The sequence below is a fragment of the Emydura macquarii genome, unplaced genomic scaffold (assembly GCF_026122565.2).
Source record: "Emydura macquarii macquarii isolate MOO-44397 ecotype Brisbane River unplaced genomic scaffold, CSIRO-AGI_Emac_v2 contig_383, whole genome shotgun sequence".
NCBI classification, from domain to species: domain Eukaryota; kingdom Metazoa; phylum Chordata; order Testudines; family Chelidae; genus Emydura; species Emydura macquarii.
In genome coordinates, this window is record NW_027130520.1 from 12311167 (window position 1) to 12338216 (window position 27050).

The 27050-nt window shown below is 38.0% G+C and overlaps 1 protein-coding gene across 1 annotated transcript; it reads left to right on the forward strand.

The window, feature by feature from the left end:
* Nucleotides 1-13240: 13240 nt before the first annotated feature.
* TRHR (thyrotropin releasing hormone receptor) lies at nucleotides 13241-22837 on the forward strand. Its single transcript, XM_067536107.1, has 2 exons — nucleotides 13241-14032; nucleotides 22430-22837. Exons 1-2 carry the CDS (start codon nucleotides 13241-13243, stop codon nucleotides 22835-22837), a joined length of 1200 nt encoding a protein of 399 aa, XP_067392208.1.
* The last annotated feature ends 4213 nt before the right edge of the window (nucleotides 22838-27050 follow it).

Genomic DNA, 27050 nt, shown 5'->3' on the forward strand with positions numbered 1-27050 from the left:
CTCCACTGACTGCAATAGTGACTACTATTTACACCAGCTGAGGATCTGGCCCCACAGACTTGGAGCAGGGCTCATGACCCTCCCACACTTCCAGGACAGCTACCGTCCAACTCCACCCCATCTCAGGATGCATTGACTTAGCTGGGGTTGGTCCTGCTTTGACTAGATGACCTCCTGAGGTCCCTTCCAACCCTAATTTTCTATGATTCACACAGGTTGAGAACGGCTTGTTCAGGCACTTTTCTTTTTCTCATGCCTTTTCACTGGATTTTTATGATGCCATTTATCCAGCAATGGATAAAACACTTGGCTGTCAATCAGTTTGTAACACCAAATAAGACACTTCCTTCCAAACTATTAGATTAGCATTTTGAACTGAAAACTTTGCTAAGCATTCAATTACAGATGAGCCAAACTGCCTGTTAGCAATTGTGGTACTCAAGTGACAGATAATTTCATAGCAACTGGGGCTTGCATAAAAACATTATCAAGTTGTAGTATTTTAAGGAATGATTAAGGGCTTGCTACATGGTGCATTAGTCTGCAAAAGGCGGATGTAAATTCTAATGTGCAGAAGTATATTGCACACTAACTAGCCCATGAGGCCCTGCTGGTGTGCACTAAAAGTTCCCTAGTGAGCCTTAATGTAGTAATGTTTAGATTCATAGACTTTAAGGTCAGAAGGGACCATTATGATCATCTAGTTTGACTTCCTGCACAGCACAGGCCCCAGAACCTCACCCACCCACTCCTGTAATAGACCCCTAACCTATGACTGAGTTATTGAAGTCCTCAAATCATGGTTTAAAGACTTCAAGGTTTGGAATCAGGACTACATGATCATGTAGTAGGGAACTTTTAGTGTGCACCAGCAGGGTTCACATGTTAATGATTACACTAGGGTGCCCTACAGGTTACATCACTACAGTGCAGACTAACACACCATGTAGTCAAGCCCTTAGTCTCTTCCACTTCATTTCACCTTAGCATGAGAGCTTGCTATTATGAATATAATTAAATGAATATCACTAAATACTGTCTGATTATCAGCCATTTTATCATCATGACTAAAAGCCAAGTAGTAATAATTTCCTTGTGGCAAAAATTCAATGAAACATTGCAAAGATCCTAGACCCCTAGTTTATGCCACTCCAACAGTACAAAGTAGATGGAAAGCTGTTCTGACCAGTTCTCTGGGGACTCCCTTTCCCTAGAACAAGACCCAAACTGATTGGTCTGGTTCAGGGATCTCAAATCCAAACCCTTCACCACCAGCAAAAGTTCCAAAAATTTGGATTTGAGATACCTGTTTGAGCCTACCTAGGAGCTATTAAAGTTCCACTTTGAAGTGCTGCATTTGCTTTTAAAGTAATAATACATGTACGTAAGATATACATGTGATACAGAATCTACATCCTTAACCTTAGCAGAAACAGATATCTTTATAATTAAATACATAACTTGATTTTAAAAAATTACAAAAGAAAGTATGGCCCAGTTAATTCTCAAAATATGAAATATTTTTTCAATATGTAGGCAATGCTATTAAACTAATTTACATAAAATGAAGTAGGTTTTGGCCTATATACATGCCTCTGCAGCTTCTACTGAATCCAATATACCCGGTAGGTAAGGCACAGCATAAACCAGAGAATAAGGCCAATCTTTACATAAGGAAGTGAAAATCCTGGCTGTATGTCATCGTAAATAACTACAGCAGCTTCTTCCTCATAAAGGCAAAATACTTTTTTTTTTTTTTTTTTTTTTTTTGACGTTCAATAAATTTTCTTCACTGAAATGATTGATTAACCAGTGGCAGAAATAAATGCTGCTTATAAGATGATACAATAAAAATATGAAACAGAGGACTGTCAAGCTAACTGCATTATTTGAGTATGAAGGCTTATGAAAAGTAGTAATAGTAGGAGCATTCATTACTTTTTCCATCTCCAATTACCTGTGGCTGCCATCAAACAGAGGAGAATGTGGTTCAGCATCTTTGATTCCTAAAAATCCCAATGCATTTTCCAAATGTAACGAATGCTGTCATTTCAGCCATTGGCCCAAATTTAAAAAAAGCCAAATTCTTTTGCTTTTAAAACTGGAAGTGTTCTATGTTCTGTTCAGGAAGAAATGGCTGGCCTGATCTTTGTATATCTGTATTAAGGCTATTATATGTCCTCAGAGTCATGTACTTCATGATAGAAATAATAATGTAAATTTCAAAGGAATGAGACAAAAGCCAAATGAACTGAAGCTATGCAAATAAAGTTTCTGAACTACAATTTGATTTTAAACAAAAAGATGCACTGGGGACCTTTGCTTTTCCTCATTAAAAATAAAGAAATCTAAGCTATGTTAATGCATAGATAATAAAGATATTCTGTCTGGATTACTGAGGGCTGCATAAGCTAAGAAGCAAATTAGATAGACGATGCAGCCACTACCCCATAAGAAATAGTATTACTGTACTCAAAACTGGCATGTAAAAAAAATACCTTCAGTCAAAAGCTTGGGATCCTTGGTATAAACTGGTTTAGCTTCACTGACTTCAATGGAGCTTTACTGATTTACATGATCAAAGGATCGGGTCATAGATATACAATCTTGATGTAAGTTGCCTGATAATACACAATATCAGAGAGGATTTCTATGCTGCTGCTAGTTGGAGTGAGTGTATCTCTAAATTAATAAAAGCATTTATCTACACAAGCAATATTTTATTCGAAATCATTGACTGTTGGAGTACAGGTTACTGGTTATTGCCTAGATATGAACAAATGCTGAAACTTCACAATCAAAACTCAGCTGAAACTACCAAGTGTATCACATTTCTGATACAAGTAACTAAATTCACTTAAAACTGGGCTCTGGTTTGCAAACCTTAATGAAACTTTAGAAATATCTTGCCTGAATTTTGAGTTGTAGCAAAATCCAAACTCTGCAATTTTCTTACTGTTCTGGTTCTGTTATGAAGCTTTAACACAGTTCTAATAATTGTCCACTTTGATTCAATGAAAGTACAATTGAATTCTTAGAGACAATAGTTTTTATGATCAGTAATAAACACTATGATCATCTACTTTGACCTTCTGCACAACACAAACCAAAGAACCCCATCTAATAATTTCTGTATCATATGTTTTTGGAAGACGTGGTCTTGATGCAAAGATTTTAAGTGACGGAGAATGGACCATGTCCTTAAATACATTTTTCCAATACTTAATTAATTACCATCACTGTAATTTCCATACTTTATTTCTTGTATGAACTTATCTAGCTTCATCTTCCAACCACTGGATCTCATTAGGGCTTTTTCTACTAGATTAAAGAGCTGTCTACTTTCAGATATCTCTCCCTTATTGAGGTTCTTCTAGACAATGACCAAGTTACCTCTTAGCCTTCTCTTTGATTAAATAAATCATAGAATCATAGAAGTGTAGAATTGGAAGGGACCTCAATAGGTGCTCATCTAGTCCAGTCCTCTGCACTCAAGGCAGGAATAAGTAATAACTAGACCAAATGGAGCTTCTTTAGTCTCTCAGGTCTTGGGAAGATGACTAAACATAGGACTTTTGTCTCCAGAGTGTCAAGTTTCACATACAAAATAGTAATAAATAAAAAAATTAAAGCTCCAGTCATCATAGAATAAATATTAATTTATGTGCCTGGTAATGTCACTTTTCCTTGAAAAGATGTCATCAAAGGAGGAGTTTGGCTCAGACCCAAAGTGCCAGCTGATGATAATCACAACAAATGCTACCGGACTAGACTTGTCCATCAGACTCAGCTTAACTAAGACAAGAGATGCAATCTCCGGCTGAACCAGCAGGAGAATTACTTTATTTAATCAGAGAAAATTCTTAACATGGCCCTCCCAGACAATATGAGAATGTGTCTTAGCCACTCTCTCTCTCTCACTAGCGCCAGCTCCTTAGCGTCAGTTCCTCAATAGCACAGATGATATTTTGGGAGATGCAGTCACCCATGTAAAAGCAAGAATAGCAATGGTTTCATCTTCAGTGACACAACCAAACCAAGAGTTCAGCAAAATACTATTCTTCTAGTCGAGGTATGGAGCCGTTTACACGATGCACGTGGCACAAGTAAAGTTTGTTCACTGTCCAAATCTCTCTGATTGGAATGTTGTAGGTGCAATGTCTGCTATTTACAGGAAATACCCATGTTAACAAAACACATTCCATGGAGTCAGAAACATTTCCTTCTTGTTATATTGATTCTGTTCCCTGAATAATTTAGATAATGCAATAATTTTGAGTGGTAGAACATTCTATAGAGTCATAGATTATAAGGCCAGAAGGGACCACTGAAACCACCGACCCTGACATCCTGTCTAACACTGGCCATAGAATATCCCTGAATTAATTCCTGTTCGAATTAGAGCATAGAAAAACATAAAATCTTGATTTAAAAATTCCCAATTATCCCTGACCTCTTTATAACTGAAGTAATATGAGAGTTTATTTATATTGCAATGTTCAGTGAGACTTTTATTTACTACTATGATCCTGAAATCCTGTAGGTTAGGTTTTTGTTTTAGTTTGTTTTGAGATTGCCATAATGCAGAATTGTCTGTTGCAAATCTTAGAAAGTATCTGTGATTTTTGTTACGAGAAAGTGATTTGTGCCATGAATAAACATAGAAAGATTATTTGTTGAGGGAACAGAAACAATAACACATGACTTGACTCCAGTGACTGTTCCCTCACCATTTTAAACCCATGCCCCTTACATGATTGTCTTTTGTGTTTGTCAGAACCTCAGTACTGTGAGGGCCTGATCCAAAGCTCATTGAAGTCCATGGGAGTACTTTGATGGGCTTTGGATCAGGCCCCGAGAGACACACTGTCTAGCAGAGGATCACTAAGGGAATGCCTTGGACCAGGCCCTACTGACAGACTGTCTGGGAGACGACCCCTTGGCTCATGTTCTTTTGACCAAATCTTCCATGTAGAAAGCAACTTCAAAACCTCTCCATTCTAGGAGTTACTATCCTTCATGAAGGCAGGATAGCCCGTGAGAAATTACCCATGCCTTCTCCTCCTCCTCCCAGTAGCTAATATGGATTTGCTATTAACAGGATTTATTAAGAAAAGTTATTACGAGAAAATTCATATAAAACAAAAGAATCTCTTCAGAAATAATAGCTAGTTTCAAAACTTGTGCAAAGCTTTTCTCAGCTGGTGCCCTTAGCTTATGCTGCCCCAATCCCCCTCACTACTTCTCAGCATTTCACAGACCTCTCTCTCCTCGGTGATCCAGAACCTGTTTTTCAAGACTCTGGCCACTGCAATTAATTTCACCTTAAGGGGGTTTAAGTTTGGTTTCGTACCATGAATTTTTCACAAAAAGATTGTCATCAGCTAAAATTCAGAGGGATCTTGATAAATTGGGGAACTGGGCAATAGACAACAAAATGAAATTTACAAAGACAAATATAAGGTGCTACAGTTAGGGAAATGCACAAATACAGAATTGGGGAAAACTTGCTTGGCAGCAGCACTGCTGAGGGAGATATGGGAGTTGAGGTGGATCTCAGCCTTAACATGAGTCAGTAATGCGATGCTGTTCCAAAAAAAAGCAAATGCAATTTTAGGTTGCATTAACAGAGGCATAGCATGCAAGTCATGGGTGGTGATCGTATCACTCTACTCAGTGCTCGTTAGGCCTCAACTGGAGTACTGTGTCCAGTTTTTGTCACCAACATATAGAAAGGATGTAGAGAAACTGAAAAGGATTCAGAGGCGAGTGACAAAGATGATCAAGGGGATGGAATGCAAGCCATATGAGCAAAGGCTGAAAGAACATGGTATGCTTAGTTTGGAAAAGAGGAGATTAAGAAGGGATATGACAGTGGTCTTCAGATATTTGAAAGGCTACCAGAAAAAATATGGAGAAAAGTTGTTCTCTTTTGCCACAGAGGGCAGGACAAGAGGCAATTGGTACAAACTAAAGCAGTGATCTTCACTAGTTTTCAAGCGGAGGCAAAAAACCTTCAATGTGAGAGACACATCAACTACTAAATTAACAAGTTGGTTGCTATGGTAATATTACTGTTATTATACAATGGATATACTTAGATGTACTTATTGGCACACATCATACCATGTGGTCAATGTGATGTGTAAAGAAGGAGGACTTTGATAGGCTCAGTATATATTCTAATGTTAAAAATAAAATAAATCGGAATATAAACAATTAATCAGGGAGCCGCACGTAGGGTCAATAGGAGCCACCACTGGCTCGCAGGCCTTGCAGTGAAGAACACTGAACTACAGCATAGCAGATTTAGATTAAATCTCAGGAAAAACTTCCTAACTTTAAGAACAGTAAGACAATAGAACAGACTGCCTCAGGAGGCTGTGGAAGCTTCTTCACTAGAAGTTTTCAAAAGGAGCCCAGATAGCCATCTGTCTTGGATGGGTTAGACACAACGAATTCTGCATGTTGGCAGGGGGTTAGGCTAGATGACCCCTGTGGTCCCTTCTAGCCCTAATGATTCTATTATTCTAGCCAGTTCTTTCCCAGCGATGGCACTGCATTCTTCTCTCCTCCACTCTCTTTTTATCACTGACTTTCTTTCCTCTCTACCAATTTCTTCTGGCATTTTTTGTTTTTGCTTTGGGCTGATTTATTTTCTGCTGACTTTCTTCCTGCTACACAGACTAAAATACACTTTTACATCACTTTTAATATTTTCTGTAATTTTTCTCAATCCATTTAGTTTTTTTTTATTATGTACTTTTCTTTTGTTCTTTTAAGGGCTATTTTTGTTTGTCTTCCATTTTTTGTCTCATTTTCCCCTCTGCTTTGAAATGTATCCTTTAAACATTGTTTCCATTTCTCCATGCTGTAATCTATTGTTTTTAATAACAGTACTGACAGCTTCTATCAATGTAACTGCTTTGAATCTTAGTTCTTAATCAGTTTGTGAGTAGACAAGAAAAAATATGCAACTGAATTGTTGAAATGAAGGGAACATCACACAAAACAAAATCATGAAGGCACAGCTGTTTGTGCCTCAAAACTATAGTCCAATTGCATCAGGTTGTACATGTGAGGTCACTCTACTTGGAAGACACCATTTTATATAGAAAATGCTAGGCAGGTCAGGCCAGCAAGGAGGGGTCATGGTGGGGGGCCAACAAGGGAAGAGTAGAATCATAGAATCATAGAATAGAATATTAGTGTTGGAAGGGACCTCAGGAGGTCATCTAGTCCAACCCCAGGCTCAAAGCAGGACTAACCTCAGCTATATCATCCCAGCCAGGGCTTTGTCAAGCCACAGCTTAAAAACCTCTAAAGATGGAGATTCCACCACCACCCTAGGTAACCCATTCCAGTGCTTCACCTCCCTCCTAGTGAAAAACTTTTTCCTAATATCCAACCTAGACCTCCCCCCCCTGCAATTTGAGACCATTGCTCCTTGTTCTGTCATCTACTATCATTGAGAACAGCCTAGATTCATTCTCTCTGGAACCCCCTCTCAAGTAGGTAAAGGCTGCTATCAAATCCCCCCCTCATTCTTCTCTTGTACAGACTAAACAAGCCTAGTTCCCACAGCCTCTCCTCATAAGTCTTGTGCTCCAGCCCCCCTAATCAGTTTTGTTGCCCTCCGCTGGACTCTCTCCAACTTATCCACATTCTTTTTGTAGTGGGGGACCCAAAACTGGACACAATACTCCAAATGTGGCCTCCCCAATGCTGAATAGAGGGGAATAATCACTTCCCTCGATCAGCTGGCAATGCTCCTACTAATGCAGCTCAATATGTCATTAGCCTTCTTGGCAACCAGGCCACATTGCTGACTCATAACCAGCTTCTTATCCACTGTAACCCCCAGGTCTTTTTCTGCAGAACTGCTGCCTAGCCCATCGGTCCCCATTCTGTAGCTGTGCATGGGATTCTTCCGTCCTATGTGCAGGACTCTGCACTTGTCCTTGTTGAACCTCATTAGATTTCTTTTGGCCAATCCTCCAATTTGTCTAAGTCACGCTGCATCCTATCCCTACCTTCCAGGGTATCTACCACTCCCCCTATCTTAGTGTCATCTGCAAACTTGCTGAGGGTGCAATCTACCGCATCCTCCAGATCATTAATGAAGATGTTGAACAAAATCGGCCCCAGGACTGACCCATGGGGCATCCCGCATGTTATCGGCTGTGAACTAGACATTGAGCATTGATCACTACCCATTGAGCATGATGATCTATCCATTTTATAGTTCATTCATCCAACCCATACTTCTTTAACTTGCTAATAAGAATACTGTGGGAGACTGTATCAAAAGCTTTGCTAAAGTCAAGGTATATCACATCCATTGCTTTCCCCTCATCCACAAAGCCAGTCACCTCTTCATAGAAGGCAATCAGGTTGGCCAGGTATCTGCACCTAAAAAAATCTGGACTACAATTTTTAGTTCACACCTGATACATGTGCTTTGTATACATCATAACTGAAGCCAAGATTCTTAACAGGGTTCATTATCTCCAAATTAATCCTGTCACAAACTTCTTCAGATGGAAAACCTCTACCCAACAGAACGACTTCTGTCTTCAAAGGACAAATGATCTAGTTGATGTATGAAAAACAAGACTTGATCCTTCTAATGTAAAAATAATCAAACCAAACAAACAACTTTCAGAGCTTCCTTATACATCATAAAGAAATAAAGAAAATACTCACATTAAATTACCCCTGGTACATGAAATGTCTGCAGAAATATTTTCCCCATTGAAATCCCCCTTTCCTCACTATGTTTGAGTATAAAAGAAACATGGATGTGTGTGGATGTGTGTGATTTAAATACTTGCAGTATCATTATTGCTGATGACAACACTCATTACTGGTATGCTGGCTCATTTGCATGGGGATGTTGAAGATATAAGAGTTATTCATTATTATCATAACCTCTTAGCAAGCTTTCAGCCCTCAAAACTTTTCTAGAAGATCACAGTGTGGACAATGGAGAGCTACGGATGTGCTTTTACATTTATAATCACACTCTGGCAAATATGGGTAAATCAATGACATTTCAACAGTCATCTTTAATCTAAAATATCAATTACTGATCATTCCAACTTGTGACATTTGTTTTCTTTGAAAATCCTATCAAAATGCAGATTCCAGTGTCTAAATATAATAATTCATTCTGGCCTTTTAGTGGTGAAGAATTATATGTTCTCATTATTCTTAGGGTGTTAAAAGGAAACATTTAGCCATCACTTTAAGGGTACAATCTTTTTTGAATTTCCATTTGGCTGGTTTTGTTTGCTTTTTTCACAGCTGTGATGTGGTAGTGCTATTATCTCTCTAATGCACTCATCCCTGTTGAATCTTCATAGTGCTGATAAAAATCAATGAAGCTATAACCATTTACATGAGCGGAGAATCTAGCCCCTTGTCTTTAACATTGCTCACAGGCAGTTTTGAAAGACTAACCCCTTAAATTCAAGTGCATTGTGATAAAGGCTTATGATTATCCTGGAGCTGATTCTCTTGTGTAGTATGAATGTGAAATTTCTTAATAGCTGAGTTCAAGCAAGAAGTCTAAGAAGTAGGAAGGGTGTAAAAAATATGGTCCAAGAAAATTCCTTTATAATCACACTCCCCTAATTACCAGATCTTAAACTGAAGTCTTCATTGCCTATAAACTTTGCAACCTGTTATGGGGATAGTCAATTTGCATCCGCATTGCAGGTTTTCCACGTTTGTTCTTCTATGTGTACCATCTTGCCAAGCCATATCTTTGTATTAGTGCATATTGGGAAAATCTTGCCAACTGGCCCATAATGCCATAGCAAAGGACAGAGTTCAAAGAGGGACTTGTGTTCCTAAGTCACTCAGGCGCTTTTGGACATCTACCCAGGTTGCCCAGATGATTGCCTGCAGAGTGGTGCCAGCTGTACTTTAACCGATGTGTGCTCAGATGTCCTGCTGCAAAGAGTGCTTGTAGAAAGGAGGAGCAGCCACACCAGTGACATGAACGGGGTAATGGGCCTATCTGCAGTGAACCATTTACAGTGAAACAAACATATGCCAACCTAAGTCTCTGGCAGAAGCGAAACACTGTTAGCTGACCACAGTTACCAAACGTTTGAACCATGTTGGGTGTAGACACAATGCATAGACAACCATGGCAATAGCTCATTACAAGCGTTAAAAGCTGATGTGTAGGCAATACCTCAGTTACACCTCTGCAACACCATTACCTTCAATTTATGTCTTTGGTAACATCTGTGCTGTGCAGCCCTGTTGCCATGAAGGAGTTTGCACAGGTGTAACTGACTGGAATGCAGCAAGCAGCCCCCTTTGAAGGTGTATATACAGGATTGGTACTGCTTTGAGCACAAGGTTGGACTAGATGCACTCCTAAGGTCCCTTCCAACCCTAATCTTCTATGATTCTATGAAAGGCATCCAGCTCACTCTCTCTTAGGACTTTTATCACTAAAGTGAATCGTTATTACTGGAGTATAGTCAGGGACCAGATCTTAGGAGTAAGAACTTGCAATTTTTCAGCGAACAACAACAATTCAAAGGACAGCTGGAGAAGGGATCAGAATTATAGAAATGAAATTGAATAGAATTTATAGCTGGTGGAGGAAAGTGTTATTTATAGTGACTCATCATTCCATTCCTGGGTGTGCTTGAAATAATGAGAAAGTATCTTGATGGGCATGTTGTGAATGTTAGAATGTTTAGAATGTTAACCCTAGTCCTTTAGCACAGGGTCAGAGAGATCCAAAGACTGGCCCATTATGTTTTCAAGTGATAAAATAACAAGCGATGTCCTTTATTAGTCACTACTTACACTCTTCAAGTCTTAAAACACAAGTACACTTTCCCAATTACACAATAAAACAAGGTTCACAATATCACAGCTGGGCTTTCACTTCACTTCAGTTCTATCTTGTATCTCACTGACTGACTGGCGACATGCCGTCCCTTAGATACCCGTGAGGGCATGGCTGACAACATTTTAGGAGGTTTGAGGAAAACGTAGTTTTCAGAAAGTCTGGAAGGTTCCACGAAATTCTACAAATGTCCAGAACATTCTAGGAGGTTAGTGGAAAATGAATCCACATACAGAATACCTAAAACATTTTACTTCAAACATTCTATTTTTTCTTTTGTTCCTAATAACAAAAACAGCACACCGAACCTGGGTCACCTGCCCCTAAATCTAGCCCTGTCTTTCAGTCCCTGCTCAAATTATCCTTTTTCCTTTCTGTACCTGAATATATAGCCTAAATGGGAAGCAGAAGTTACTGGAGAAGTGACTTTTGGGGCAGCAAGGGGTTAGGTTGCCAACGAAAAGTGTCCATTCTAGTGAGGTACAGAGCTCCTCAATTCCCACTGAAATCAATGGAAGTTAAGGATTTTCAGCACTTCACAGGATTAAGGCCCTAAACTGGTAATGTGAGATCTGTCCTGGGCTTGAGGATAAAATGTTGGCTGGAGAAGGGCTTAATCCTCCTCCCCACACCCCAAGTATCTGATTAGCAGGGCCCTTGTGCTTCATTCAGCTTTATCAAAAATAACTGGGTTACAAAAGTGGGCTGAAAATTGTATGGAACAAAATTTCTTATGAGATTTCCAGTGTGACACAGTTGATAAAAGACTGGTCTGGCAGCCAGGATACTGAATTCAACCCCTGGTTCTGCTACTGACCATCTGCAAGACAAAGGGCAATCGTCACCCATCTGTGTCTCACTTTTCCTATTTGTTGCATAGAGACTATGGTACTTATAAAGCGCTTTCAGCTCTATAGGTAAAAAAGCACCACATAAATATTATCGCTATTGGTAACAGACTCTGCTCTGAGTGGAGGTGCAGGCAGGCAAAAGTTAACCAAACCATCAAACCTCAAAAATGGTTTGATTCAAATTTTCAGCTAAGGTTTAAGTGTCTCTTATTTTGCCATTCATTTATTTTGCCATTCATACAACTTGTTATTTTTTTGGAATCCTTGCAACTGCAGACAAAAATCGAAACAAATCAATCCGCACATGCCATAAAGGGAGAAAGAGAAAATGGATTTCAAAACAGCTTCAGTCTTCTAATGTGCTACTAAAAAGAGAAGTAGGTAAAATAAAGAGTTGAAAAAATCTGATATCAAGGTGGCAGTGTCCCTTTAAGTAAGTACTAGTGAAGGATTTGCTACCCACTCTCTGTAAAACGTGGAGACTTATAGCAGGTTACAGAGCCAGGAGCACTGCACACATTTTCCAGGTGCAGTTTGGCTAGGGAATGCTATTAGTAGCAGCACTGTTTAGATTTTTCATTAGTGGATCCAAGAGAGATGATTTGTACTGATTGCCTTGTTTGTGCATGGTTTTACTTATCCTAGCTAAGCACTGTGTTACCAGAGGAGATTCTTTCAAGGGTGTGTGTGTGTGTGTGTGTGTGTGTGTGTGAAATGTTAGTGGAGTATAGTACAAGACAGAGTTTTCTGCAGGTTTCAAAACTTGGGACAGTTTTCATTTCAATTCTAATGGGACAAGTATTCTGAGAACCCTGCAGAGCACAAGGTAAGTGTAACCTGCCTCATCATTTGCACAGGGACAGATAGGAAATCAGAATATAAAAATCTGTGTTTTACTGCAGTTAGTATAGCGCTGAGGAATACACAAAATGATCATAGCCACCAGAGAACAGAAAGGCAAAACAGTGTAAAGGGATAGGAATTCTGATGGGCATGACTGAACGTCCTCTTCGTTCTTGTCTCAGCTGCCCTTACATTGTGATTGCTCCCTGAAAAGCAGTGATGCTGAAGTCTGTTAGTATTGGATTGGTACAGTCCCATGCATTGTGTTAGCTAGCTAGCGATCTCTGTCAGTGCAGGGAAAGGATTCTCTGTCGTCCCCCTCCCTTTCCCCCTGTCTCAGTCTGCTCTGCAGAGAGAGAAAGCTCTGATCTCTAGTTGCATTTCATTCTCATGAGTGTCTCAGACCAGATTAAAAGAACCTGCTTTTTAATCTGTGCTAATGAAATAGGATCCAAGAGGGACCTACCTGTCTGGTAATTGAACTTGTGAAGAAAACAAACCAGGAGTCTTGGAGAGAAGGCAGCTTGTGTGGGGACCGGGACTTTATGGAGAGTGTGCCATGGGTTTGTGCATCATCCACACTCCACTGTGTTTAACTTTTTTGCAGAGGGATAAGGAGAAAATGTGCTGACAGCAATTGCCCAGCAGAAGCAGGTTCAAGCTGGTGAAGATGGAGAACAGCACAGGGGATGAACAGAACCAAACAGGGCTGCTGCCGAGCCAAGAGGTGATCACTATTGACTACCAAGTGGTTACCATTCTCTTGGTCCTCCTCATCTGTGGACTAGGCATAGTGGGGAATATCATGGTGGTGTTGGTGGTCCTTAGGACCAAACACATGAGGACCCCCACTAACTGTTACCTGGTGAGTCTGGCTGTGGCTGATCTCATGGTGCTGGTGGCTGCAGGACTTCCCAACATCACTGAGAGCCTGTATGGATCCTGGGTCTATGGCTACGTGGGATGTCTCTGCATTACGTATCTCCAATACTTAGGTATTAATGCTTCTTCTTGCTCCATCACCGCCTTCACTGTTGAGAGATATATAGCCATCTGCCACCCAATCAAAGCCCAGTTCCTATGCACTTTTTCAAGAGCCAAAAAGATCATTATTTTTGTCTGGGCTTTCACCTCCATATACTGTACCCTCTGGTTTTTCCTGCTAGATCTCAACACAATAGTCTACAAAGATACCATCATTGTTTCTTGTGGCTACAAGGTGTCCAGGAGCTACTACTCCCCTATATATATGATGGACTTTGGTATATTTTATGTTGTGCCAATGATATTGGCTACTGTCCTCTATGGACTGATTGCCAGAATATTGTTTCTGAATCCCATCCCTTCTGATCCAAAAGAGAACCCTAAGACATGGAGAAACAACTCGACTCACCAAAACAAGACTATGAATTCCAAGATGACTAACAGGTGTTTCAATAGCACTATTGCTTCTAGAAGGCAGGTAGGAAATTGATTTAAGTATAATGTTCATACACACATTTGCACATTCTCTTATTAGATTTTGTTTAGACAAATTAAAAAGTAAAGAAACTTGGTTAAAATACATGAAAAATGTTTAAAATGTGCTTTATCTCTTTTATTTAGATTAAGGCATACCAAAAAAAACCCTAAAAGCTACCAGTTCAGGGCATGTGATTAGAGCATGTCATTGAGAAAACTGAATTGATTCCAGAGTGCCTACAAATGACTGCTTATTCCTACAGAAGGCATATATTGAAAGACAGTCAACTGTCTTATTATGACTTGTCAAGAAACCAACTAGATACTGTCAAAATGAAACATTAAGACAAATCTATTTTTCACCATATTACAGCCTGCTAATAATTCAGACAAATACACTATGATTCCTAAGTTATTTTTGTGATCTGCCGATAGGACACTAAACTGGAAGTCACAAGTCCTGTGTTTTAATCCTGCTTTGTTAATGAGTAACTATGTGACTAGAGAAGTCACTACTTTTTGTGTCTCAGTTTCCCCTTCTATGATTAGAGCTAAATATATACTTCCTTTTGTAAAGATCTGTGGGTGAAAAATGCTATACAAATGCTAATGACTAGTATTATTTCCATATGTCAGGTAATTAACAACAGGCAAGTATTTTGAATGTGCGTGATGCTTTCAATTTGATGACTAGGTCTGATCATATTAATTATAAATTGGTACATATGCTAAAATAGCAAAGAGGTGTGTGTCTATACCAACTATCTTCATAATTATATATAATACTCAGCTCTCATATAGCATTTAGCACTTTTAGATCCCAATCCTGAGAGGGGCAGGGCACCTTAAACTCCCATTGACCATTCAGGATCAGGCCCACATCATGTTTTATATTTTCATATTAATATGGATCGCCTATTTCCTCCACACTGACGGGCTATGATGAAATATTGTTTTCAGAATCGAGTCTTAGTACTAACTAAAAAGGGACGTTTCAGCAACCACTAGGTAGCATAATTTCTGTAGGCATCATGCCTGATGTGGTCATCTTTTTTGAAATGCTCAATGCATCCTTGTGGTTAGGGATACAGCATCTAAACATGAGAATTTTAAGTCATATTTTCATAGTTCTTTGTGTAGCCTGTTGCTATTTAATGAGACTAATTGCTTTTCCTGCTGTGGGACTGACATTCACCTCACAAGTTAATTGAACTGGTTAGCAGAGAATTCAGCATGTACTGATCTATAGAGCCCAGGTTTAGAAATATACAAACTGAACCTTCTTTTTTTGTAGTTTGTAATTGTTTAAACATATCTGTTTGTAGTTAGTTACTTGGGTTAGAAGTGGTTAAGTTTGTTTCATCCATTAGTTGATATTATTTTTATCTTGATTAATTTTCAATTTGTCATCATGAAGGATAGATCCATGTGCTTGCAAATGTGTGCTTTGTATTGCTTAGCATTCTTTCAAAAATTGAATCATCTTTTTATTTAGTGTTGCAGACAATGGCTCTTGCCATGTTATAAAATTAAAATGACAATTTACAGTATATACAACATATATTTTCTGTTTTATGAAGATAGAAAAGGCTTTTCATGGAGACTGTCAACTTCTTGGATTATTGTAGCTGCTTTTTCAGTAAAGCTAGTGTTTGCAAGTAGTGCTTTATGTAGAAAGGAGACCTAATAGGGTGGTATTATTAAATACTATTATTTGTTATATTATTTCTAGTATGGTAGCATCCAAAATGGGCTCAGTGCTGCAAAATCTTATGGGAAAACATAGTCCCTATCCCAAAGAGTTTACAATCTAAATACAGTCCAACATGCAACAAGGGAAAACTCCCACTGGCCTCACTGTGTGTTACAGCTGCATAACTGAGATCGGAATTCAGTTTTAAGGGTCAGATTCTGCCCTTATCTACATCAGAACATCCCCATTTTCTTCTTTGGTGTTGCACTGGTGCACCAGACTAGAAATTGATCCCAAGGGTGCAAGTAGCAGGAAAAATGACTAAAAGTATGTTAAGTTAGACAGACTCCTCTCTGCCGTGGTCCTGAGTATGAGACGTAACCCAAGATAGAAACTGGTTGATAGAAAATATAATGAAACAATCTGCTAGGCGGCCTGGATCCCATGTACTTAGTTTTGCATATTGGTCCAGGTGGTCCTGGATGCTCTCTCATGCCTGGAACCAGCAGTAAAAGGGAATACTAATGGAGAGGACAAGCCAGGGCTGGAAAATATTTGGCATGGGTTTTTTTTTACCCTTTTTATGGTGTAAAAAGAAGGCCTGAAATATTTTTACATTAGAAAATCTACTATATTATTCCAGGAAGACTCCATGGATGACTAGAGAATCAGAAATATCAAGTAAGCAAAATTGGATTATATGAGATGGGAAGTATCCCCCCTTCCCACCTCCTGATGACTTAAAACTCATTGAAGTGTGTTAATTTTAGTTAACACCTATTTATTTCAGGCCTTCTTTATACATTCCAAAGGAGAGGGAAGGCACAAAACCAGCTTTTTTTTTTTTCTTCCTCTTTGGGCCATCTTTAAAATATCTGCATTTCCAGAGCATTTTCATTTGACTATTAGATAAATCTCATCTTGGTAGACATCAATTTTTTGCTGCTCTTGGGTATTTGCTTAAGATAAATTTTCATTGCAATTATGAATACAGTTTAATCAAGCTATTAAATATCTTAATCATATATTATCATATATATTATCTTAATCATATATTAATATGGTTTGCCAAATTCTTCTCTTACAATACATCAGAAGAGAATTAAAATACCACAAACTAAGGCCATTTTATTCCTGAATGAGAACATTCATATGAGGGTTTAACACACTTTTAACTAATGCTCATTAACTGCACTGATTCTTCTTAACTTTCCTGAATGCCCCAGTGTAGACATGCCCTCTGTTACAATAATGTAAAACTGAAATAACTCTATTAAAGTCAGTGGATTTACTTTAGGTTACTCAGGTTTAGCTAAGAAGAATTTGGTCTAAAATGTATTTTAAAATTATTTCAAACGAACAATATTTTATATTTTGCAGTGAGACACTCCAGGCTATATTAGAAGCCATTTCCAATTCATTCTGAAGCTCTTCTGCATCTCCCTCTCCATCAGGCTTCCTCCTTAGACTATACACTTGCACTGCCTGTTCCAGGAAGGAACAGAATCCAGATCACAATCTGCACAGGTCTTCCAAGGACTTTTGATCCAGTGCTTAGTCAGTCACTAAGCTTTGTAGGTACCCAATACAGGGAGGAGATCTGTGGTGGAACATGGTGCAAATTTGACATTTTCCCTTTTCAGAGCCGAATCACAGTTTGGCCTCAGTCCTGCAAGGTTTTGAGCACTGTAACTCTGATTGGGCAAATAATTTAATCACGTGCTTAACTTTAAGCATATGCTCAGGCCCAATGATTTTCTACAGATTTTTTAAGATCCATCTGGTATCTAACGAGGATGGTGATGTTTACATCAGACAGGGTTTAAGTAATATTTGGCAAAAGAAAATGGTGTAGCTAGTCATCTGAACCAAAGTATTCTACATTTAGGTGAGAAATACTTTGGACCTGGATAGTGCCTGGAGAAAGGTCCCAGTGAAAATGGAAATGGTGACTTTAATGACTAATGTTCTGCAAATTTCCTGTTAAATAGACTAATTTAGGAGAAATTGCACAAATCACCAAGAGTGAAGTTATGGCACTTCGGACATAAGATGGCCATGTAGACTGTAAGTGCACTCAAGTACAGTCTAAGTGGGAAAAAATGGAATAGAATGATTCGGTTGTACACTACTGCTTCAGGAAACGAGTCAGATCTCATTACCATACTAAATGGCACTGTGGGTGAGAAAACAAAAGTGTCCAAATCACTCCAGTTAAAGCTGTAAAACTGACATCAATAAGATTAAAAGATGGTGGGTGTCTTGGCAAGAATGTCTTTTGAAGCCAGATAGTTCAAAGTCTCATTTGCTTTACTGAGAACAAAAGGAGTATAATGCAAATTCAGTGTTGAGATTTATTTCACTATTGTGTGATCATCTGGACAGAAGTGTTCAAGAAAATGAACTGAAATAAACATCAGCGTTTGATTTCTTTTCTATTGCTGCATAGCATTTGACGAATCTGAGACTAAACCATTAATAGCAAACGTAAAACAATGTCAGTCCTCCTGAGTATTTTAAGGACTATATTGTTCCCCTGTGATCAATATAATGACTACAAATATGTGGTAGTCCAGAAGATAAAGATGGATCTTTGAAGACATTTTGATATATGGGGTGAAATTCTTTCCCCATTGAAGATAATGGGAGCTTAGCCACTGACTTCAGGATTTCACCCATGTTGACTTTTCAAAGTACTATACAATCCAATGTAATGTCACCGATTGTGAATAAATATGCAGCTTTTCAAGCTTCCAGTGCAAACTGGGAGTGAGGCTTCAGTTTCACAACAACATCAAAAGGAAAACAAGAAACAAACTGGAAGAAAGACACATGGATCTTCTAGATAAATAGGAGAATAGTGAGTAAGAGAAGAGAGGTTATATTAACTAAGTGTTTGACACTGATATAACCACTACTGGAATACTGTGTCCAGTTCTGGTGTCCACAATTCAAGAAGAATGTTGATAAATTGGAGAGTGTTCAGAGAAGAGCCATGACAGTTACAGACTACAGATTGATCACTTTGAATCTATCTATTTATCTTAATAAAGAGAAGATTAAGGGGACACTTGATCATAGTCTAAAAGTATGGGGAATGGAAATTTGATAATAGAGGGCTCTTCAGTCCAATAAACTAAGGCAAAATAAGATCCACTGGCAGGAAGGAGAAGATAGGCACATTTAGACTAGAAATAAGATGCAAATTTTTAATAGTGAAGGTAATTAACCATTGGAACAATTTACAAAAGGCTGTGGTATATTCTCCATCACTGTAAATTTTTTAATCAATACTAAATATTTTTCTAAAAGACATGCTCTAGTTCAGCTATTGGATCTGAAGTGGGAATTAATTCGGAAAAATTCTGTCACCTAATCTCATAATTAGGCCTATACATTTACCATAATTGTGAGTGCAACTGTAAAAAGTGAGTGTAAATTCATAAAATATCACAACAACCTATAACAACAAGTTATTGTGACATCTTATGGACTTAAAAATGTTGATAGAAAAACGTAAAAAAAGGGAGACGGACTGAATAGTGCAAACAAAAAGGCCAACTGATAAAATTCAAGGACTGTGTTAAGATCATGCCTGGTAAACAAGAAGAGCGTGAGATTGAAAATCAATTAACCAAAATTGGAATGTTGGATTTTAGGGCCAAATGGTGGACAAAATAATGTGGGGATGGAATATTCTGTCCATCACTCCCTCTTGGGCTCCTTAAAGAAAGAGACTTTGGGAGAAAAAAATTGGATATTGGAATGAGTTTCACCATCCAGGCTTCTACACCCACCATCTTCTGGGACCCTGAATCCTCTTCTTCCTAATCCTGAGAGATAGCCTAACCAGACCAGGCCAGAAAGACAGAACTACATGAAATCACTGCCTCCACTAGCTCCAGCTGAATCCTGAACACCACCTAGAATGTGAAATTTTGTCTCCCTCTCCTCCCATGTGTCTGTATTCATCCCTTCCTTATTTCTCCTCTTTCCTAACTCTCTTATTTTTTCTTCTGTCTAATAAGAGTCTGTCTTAGCCAGCCAAAACTATTTTGCAACACTGCTGTAAACCTGTGACCAGAGGGGGGGGCGGGGGCAAATAAAGCAGTTCTCTAAACTGTAAAAGTTAAATTATAAGATTCTCAGCTGGATATGTTATTGCCAACACCCATAAGTAAAAAACCAACACTTATAATTATGGAAAAATATTTACATCTGGTATGTGGGCTTCTAGCCAGATAGGAGAAAACATATACCTCAGGTAATGAGACTGCATATTTTCTATATAATGAAAATCTGATTGCAAGAGGCAAGAAAAATATATGTCCTACACCTTTAAACAAAGACACAAAAACAAAAGAACTGAAAATACAATATTAGTGTTAATAGGAAAGATATTGAAGTAGCTTTCAGTCCTCCTGCAGAGTCAATTAAAATTCAAATCCCACACACCTGCATAGCCACCTGAGGAGCAATGAAATTATATACTATAGTTATAGGAGCTGTAGTACCATTGTCTTATTTCTACAGCTAGCCTGAGAATGGGTATAAAGTGTAATAGCATCAAGGAGCAGGGAAAGGGAAAAGTCATTAATTTGTCAACAAGCTGCAACTGCATTATTTCAACAAGAGATGGCAACATACAAAGAAGCACAATAAAAGAAGACACTCTTAAGATATGTCTATAATGACAGTGGCACAGTCAGTGGCACCAGATCAATTCACCAGGATCAATTGAGCAGAAATGGAGACCCACTCAATCAACCTGAAAATCGATGCTGCTAATCCACCTCCGCCAAGAAGAGTAACGCTGCGTTGATGGGAGGACATTTCCTGTTGGTGCAGCAAAGTGAAAACATCATGTTAAATAGGCGTTAGGCAGTTTGACTGTTGCTGAATTTCATGGCAAGTGTAGACATAGGCTGAGTTGAATGGAAAGAGTCCTCACCCTACTCATTTCCCACATGCACAGTGGATGTAATTCTATACTGACCTATATTCCATGCACCCTTAATGATATCACTGGGGTTGTGCCTCTGTTTCCAGTATATTAACTCATCATTACCAAAATGTTCACCTTGACTATTAATAAGTTTCTCATACTTTCTTAAATGCATAACTTGGAGATTACAGGGTGAAAGGCACTAAATACTGTAAATGTAAAATATTGTTAGTGTATTAGCTACATTCGGAATATTGGGACTCATTTTATCAAGAACTCTTATTTTGTTTTGTTTTTGCTGCCCTCACTTTTCACTTTGATTTTTTATTGGCTTTACTTCAATTTTCTGGGATCCCTCAAGGGAGAAGTCTCATTGCCTTTTTTTTTAAAAGCAAACTTACTTAAGTGATAAAATCATAAATGGCAAAAACACCCCATCACCTGTGAATGAACATTTTTAATAAAATGATCTCTCCATATCTGACCTCTTAGTCCTCATCCTCCAAGGAAACCAGCACATCACCTTCAAAAAGTGAGCCTGGGAACTTATTCATAACATAAATTCATAACTTTGCTAGATACTACAAATCATTGACTCAACAAAGGCACTGGATTTATGGCTCACTACAGTAATCTGTAACCCACCAACAGTCTTTTGCCCTACAATGTGAAGAGTTAACTGCCCACTTTGCCTTGAAAGGTCTTTTCAATATGTGTTAACTCCATTGCTTAACAATCTGTCCCACCTTGTATTTAGCAGTAACAGCCTGGGTATGTCTACACTTCAATAAAACACCTGCTGTTGGCCCACGTCAGCTGACTCGGGCTTGTGGGCTTGGGTTGCAGGGCTATAAAATTGCAGTGTAGATATTGGGGTTCATGCTGAGCCCTCCAGGGTCCCAAAGCTTGGGTATTTTATTGCAGTGTAGACATATGTACACTCTGAATACCTTTCCTAGACCTGAAGAAGAGCTCTGTGTAATCTCAGGAGCTTCTCTTTCACCAACAGAAATTGGCCCCATAAAAGATATTACCTCCCCCAACTTGTCTGTTTCAGTGAAATAAGTGACTTTTCCTAAGATTATAAAGCACTAAGGGTAACCCACAATTTCTCTGGTAATGTTTAGGCTATCATTAAGAGTTTCAGAACATTATGTATCAATCATTTGGTCAGGACTTATGACTGAATTAGTTGTTTATGCTTTTTAGATTAAAAACAAATCTAAATCAGACTTCTTTGTATCAAATATGGTGGTCTGATATTATGCGACAGTAGTCATTGAAGTAGGTAGGTTGGATTCAGTTGCAATATGTCACAAACCATCAGTGCTCGAAATAGGTACTCCCTGCCAGAGGGAAAGACGGGAATGCCCTTCTTACCAACGGTGTAGACACTTGTTTCTAACTATGGTAGCTGCAAAGACGCAGACCTAAAATAATATGTTTAATGGGGATTAATTGGATATAAACTAAATAATACGGACGTTAGCCATATATAATCATCCATATTTTATGAAAGTTTAGGGGAGTTTGGATCTATGAAATTGACTCAGCCCATTATAGTGATAAGGAAATAGGGACAAGCTGCAAAATTCTCATCGAGAGCCAGACATTAATCAAAACTTCACCAAATTCAAGATTTTTCAGTTTTAGATTGGGCCCATCACTAACATATAATATGAATTTTAGATGCACATCCCTACAAAGCACTGAGAATTGATTTTCTACTTATTCACTGTACATTTTTGTGTTTTCCATAGGTTACCAAGATGCTGGCTGTGGTAGTGATCCTGTTTGCATTTTTATGGATGCCCTATAGGACACTGGTTGTTGTAAACTCCTTTCTTTCCAACCCTTTTCAAGAAAATTGGTTCCTGTTATTTTGTAGAATCTGCATTTATCTAAATAGTGCCATCAACCCTGTGATTTACAATCTCATGTCCCAGAAATTCAGAGCATCCTTCAAGAAACTCTGCAATTGCCAGCAGAAACAGTCAGAGAAACCTGCAAGTTACAGTGTGGCCCTAAACTACAGTGTCATTAAGGAGTCTGATCACTTCAGCACTGAACTAGAAGACATTACTGTCACCAATACCTATCTGTCCTCTACAAAAGTGTCCTTTGATGATACCTGTTTATCCTCTGAGGTAACATTTAGCAGAACTTAATATATTTATTAATTTATTTAATATATAAAGAACCAGTTCACAAAAATCCTCATCTGGTGTAAATCAGCATATCTCCATTTAGTTCAGTGGAGCTACACTAATTTATACCAGCTGAAGATCTGGGCCCAAGAAATTTCTGTGGAGATGTACAAGGAGAATTGCAAACACATTTGTACCTGAAGACAACAGAAAAATAGAACGCTTTATCCTGGTCCATTAGCAGAAGGTACTGTTTACATTTAAGAATTATTCTGAATGTTCTTTTTGCAGATGTAAAACTAAAATTCACATTAAAAGTTGTGAATTATGCAATAATTTGCAGTCCTAAATTTCAGCCATTGCTCAATTTTGTGAATTTTCCATTAATGACTTCCTCAACTACTTTCTAAATATGAGGCATTTTTCATGAATTTTTGCAGTTATTTGATACATTTCACAAATTTGTTAGCAAAAAACTAAGTTTTTGCTTATTTGATCAAAATCGCCCTTGTCAAAAGCTGGGATTTTTTGTTGCTGATTTCCACAAAACAAACAAAAGTCAAAGTTGAAGCAACACACTTTATATGCAAATTCTTATGGACAGCTCTGCGGCAATCGCCAATTATCTGCAAAGTATCTGCTAGTGAACAGCTGCTGCCTTCACACCTTTGGCATCTGTCATGTCTTAAAAAACCTGGAAATCAAACTTGTTTGCAAATAAAAGAAAAAGTGAAGAGTTAGTTTTTTTCCCAGAAGTTGAAGGTGCTATTTCTGCTATGCTTTTAAAGTACTGGACTTACCAAAATGACAGTTAACAGTGCATTGGTTGAGTGGGATTCAAATCATCTTCTCCCCTACAATATTCATTGAAGTGAAATTCTTCCCCTCCACACTAGGCCTACATAAAAGCCCAGTCATGCAAGGTATTGTGCTCCCTCAGTACTCATTGATGTAATGATGCTATGGAAGTTCAAAACACTCAACACCTCACAAGAGGTGCTTACCAAATTGCAGGATCGATCCATAAATCAGCTTCATGTGGAGATGGAAGGCTGTGAAATCCTCTTCAACCTGTGGTCAGAGCATGAGGTAACGGTGCAGCCCATCCGTGACTGTCATTCCAACCACTGGACTGGAATAGGGCTGCAAGCCTTGTGTACTTCATATGTATGCATTTGAGGTATCATGGGCATTTTGCTGTGAACCCAGTGGTTCTTCTTCTTGTCCTGCCCCAAAATTCCCATTCAGAGAGACTTATGCAGAGCTGGCAGGAGTCCAGTTCCTCTGCATGAAAGAGGTGTGGCATTCTCTTGTGTGCAACTCTGCAACCACTTCCACATCACCCTGATGAACATCTGTGGCTAAATGCTACAATTTAGACGTAAACTATGCTTTCGTCAGTTTCCACACCAACATGGCTGGCACAAACCAAAAGGTGCTAATTTCCCAAACATCCACATAAATAGAGCTGTGTGAAGAATTGCTTCAGTTCACTGACAATTCGGAAAAAAAAATTAAAAATCCTTTTGGCACAACCCAAAACCAACATTTTTCAAAATTCTCAGTGAGTCAAAATTTAAAAAAGTGGTTTCAGGTCAAATTAAATGTTGACCCAAAATGGAACATTTCATTTTGATTTCAAGTGGCTTTTTACTTTTTAAAAAATAAGGAAATTTCTAAGTTAAAAGGCATTTTGAATAAAAAAACAAACCATTTCATGTCAAAAAATGCCCAAATGAAACATTTTGATTTCTTTGGATTTTTCTTTTGTTTGCCTTTTTTCAACATGAACAATTTTGGGAAACCAACATGAATTTATGAAACATTTTAATGTCACTTGATCTACATTGTTTGCCAACAAGAAGTTTTGGCCAAAAAAGTTTGCCCAGTTCTAGTGGTGAATAATGTTATTGGTTTTGTGATGTCTTTTCATGCACTATTACTGAAATAGCATAATGAACTCCTTTATTCATTTGATCTCACAACAGATAATCCATAGAATAACTATTTTTTCCATGTCCTTTCACAGGTGATGTGAGAATGAAGAAAGATGTTTCTCTTTCCATGTTGCTTCATCTCTCTTAATTTCAGACCTAAAGCTTCTGCCATTCTGGACTACACTGCTCTTTATTAATATTTTTGATGCAATATTTACAAAAACCTGTATTAAACCAAGAGTTGTTTCTGCTCACAGAATCCAGGAGCTACTGTACATCTCTGCACTCCTGTCTTCTTGCTTTAGGCAGAAGCGGACTCGGGGGAGGGAGAAAACATGCTAATGGCATGATTCAGTGAAATACCTAAGCATGTCTGTAACTTTAGCATGAGAGTTGACTTCAATGGGATGACACATTTGCTTAGTATTACATATATGCTGAATTGTTGCCTAAATTCTCACGCATTCTTTTAGAAGACCAAGCATATTTTAGCGCTGATCCTACAGTCTTTACTCAGGCAAAACTCCCATCTAAAGTCATGAATCATAGATTCAGAGTTCAGTGGAGGTTTTGCCTGAGCAAAGACTTAATGATCAGGCTCTGTTTGTGCTAATCTATCAAACACAGTAAGAAGTTTGCAAATGTATTTTCTCTGCCAGTGAAATCAAACTAAACCTGCTGTCCTTCTGATAAAAATAGGCTGATCTGACTGTGATATTTCTAAAAGTGCAATGTCTCCATGTGCAAACCTGCACGACAATAAATGCCTCCTGAAAGGTGCTGAATTGAGAGCAATCATCACTTTGCGTAGAGTGCTCAGAACCTCGCAGCTATTAGACTAATATTGAAAAGAAATATAACTATTTTTTAAAAGGAACAATTTTGGGTCAACGGTTAGAGAACAGCCAGAACTATTGCTGGTTACAGTTATTATCTAGCATAGACTCCCTAATTCCAGACTAGTGTGAATCTAATTGCACACATCATGACACACTTTAATGAATAGATTTCTGATGGTAAAGAGCATGAAATCTATTTTTTTACTTTTCGTAGCATGAAATAAGAAGACCATTCAATAAATTCACAGCTGGGAATAAACAAGAAAACAAAATTGGTATAAAGCCTTTCAAAGTCTTATATTTTAACAAGATAGTGTATATACCACACTACTTGACATATAAGTGTCTACTCAAACTAAATTCTTTGTATACTTGCTATGTACTAAAAAGTATTGGAACAGACATACACATTCCACTAGTTAATTTTATCTTGGCTCAAGAGCAAGTTACAAGCAATTGAAGCTTCAATATTGATAATGCCCAAAGCTAGTTGGGAAAAAAAGGAGAACATTTTGGTGAAAAAAAATTCAAACTTTTTTCTATTTTTTCTTAAGTTTGACATTTCAAAATATTTCAAGATTTCCCCTAAAATCTATTTTAAAAAATCTGCTGTATTGTAGATTCTTCTTAAAACTCTCCCTCATGTGCAGTCTTTTTTTTATGGAGCATGCTGAGTCTGTTCAGTCTGTCTTACCTTATCAGTAGGCTTGGAAGAATTAAGATTTTTTAATTAGTAAATGTCCGTAAAAATCTATTTCGTTGCACACACACAAATCAACAAAAAAATATTTCCATCACTAATCATTGAAATTTACCGATAGACAAAACCAGAAAAATGCTGCTTGATAACTTATTAGAGTTTGATTTAAGTATATCTACTTCGTATATTTTGATGTATGATGTTGACATTTTGTGTTTTAACAGTTATAAAACTTTAACTTTTTGAATCTCAGCATCTACTGCTATTAAATAATTATTGGCTGATCCCGTCATTGTCTAACACACACCCTAATGTCCCACAGCTATGAAAATTTCAATTAATAAAAACAGAAACAAATGCACAAAACCCATAATTTTGCACCACTGTGAAAATTTAAATTGATAAAAATAAAAAATATTTTAAAATAAATGTTGATATTATCCATCAAAACTGTAAAAATATAAAAATTGAATTCTACCAAGCTTACTTATAGGCCACCCTCCACATTCAGCATTCTCTTTATTTAAATGTCCCCATCACTGCAGTATCTGAGCACATAGGGAATCAAGAGAAGGGGAGTGTCAGCCTCATTATGGTAATTTGGAAATAATATGGGGCAAAAATTCAAAATAGGCCACACACAAGCAATGAAAGCTCAGCAGAAGCTCAATAATCGAACAGGAGAAAATGTGGTTTCCTCTGTACAGGGCACCTGGTGATTATGTCTCATAACAAAAGCCTTTTTAAGATTTAATACT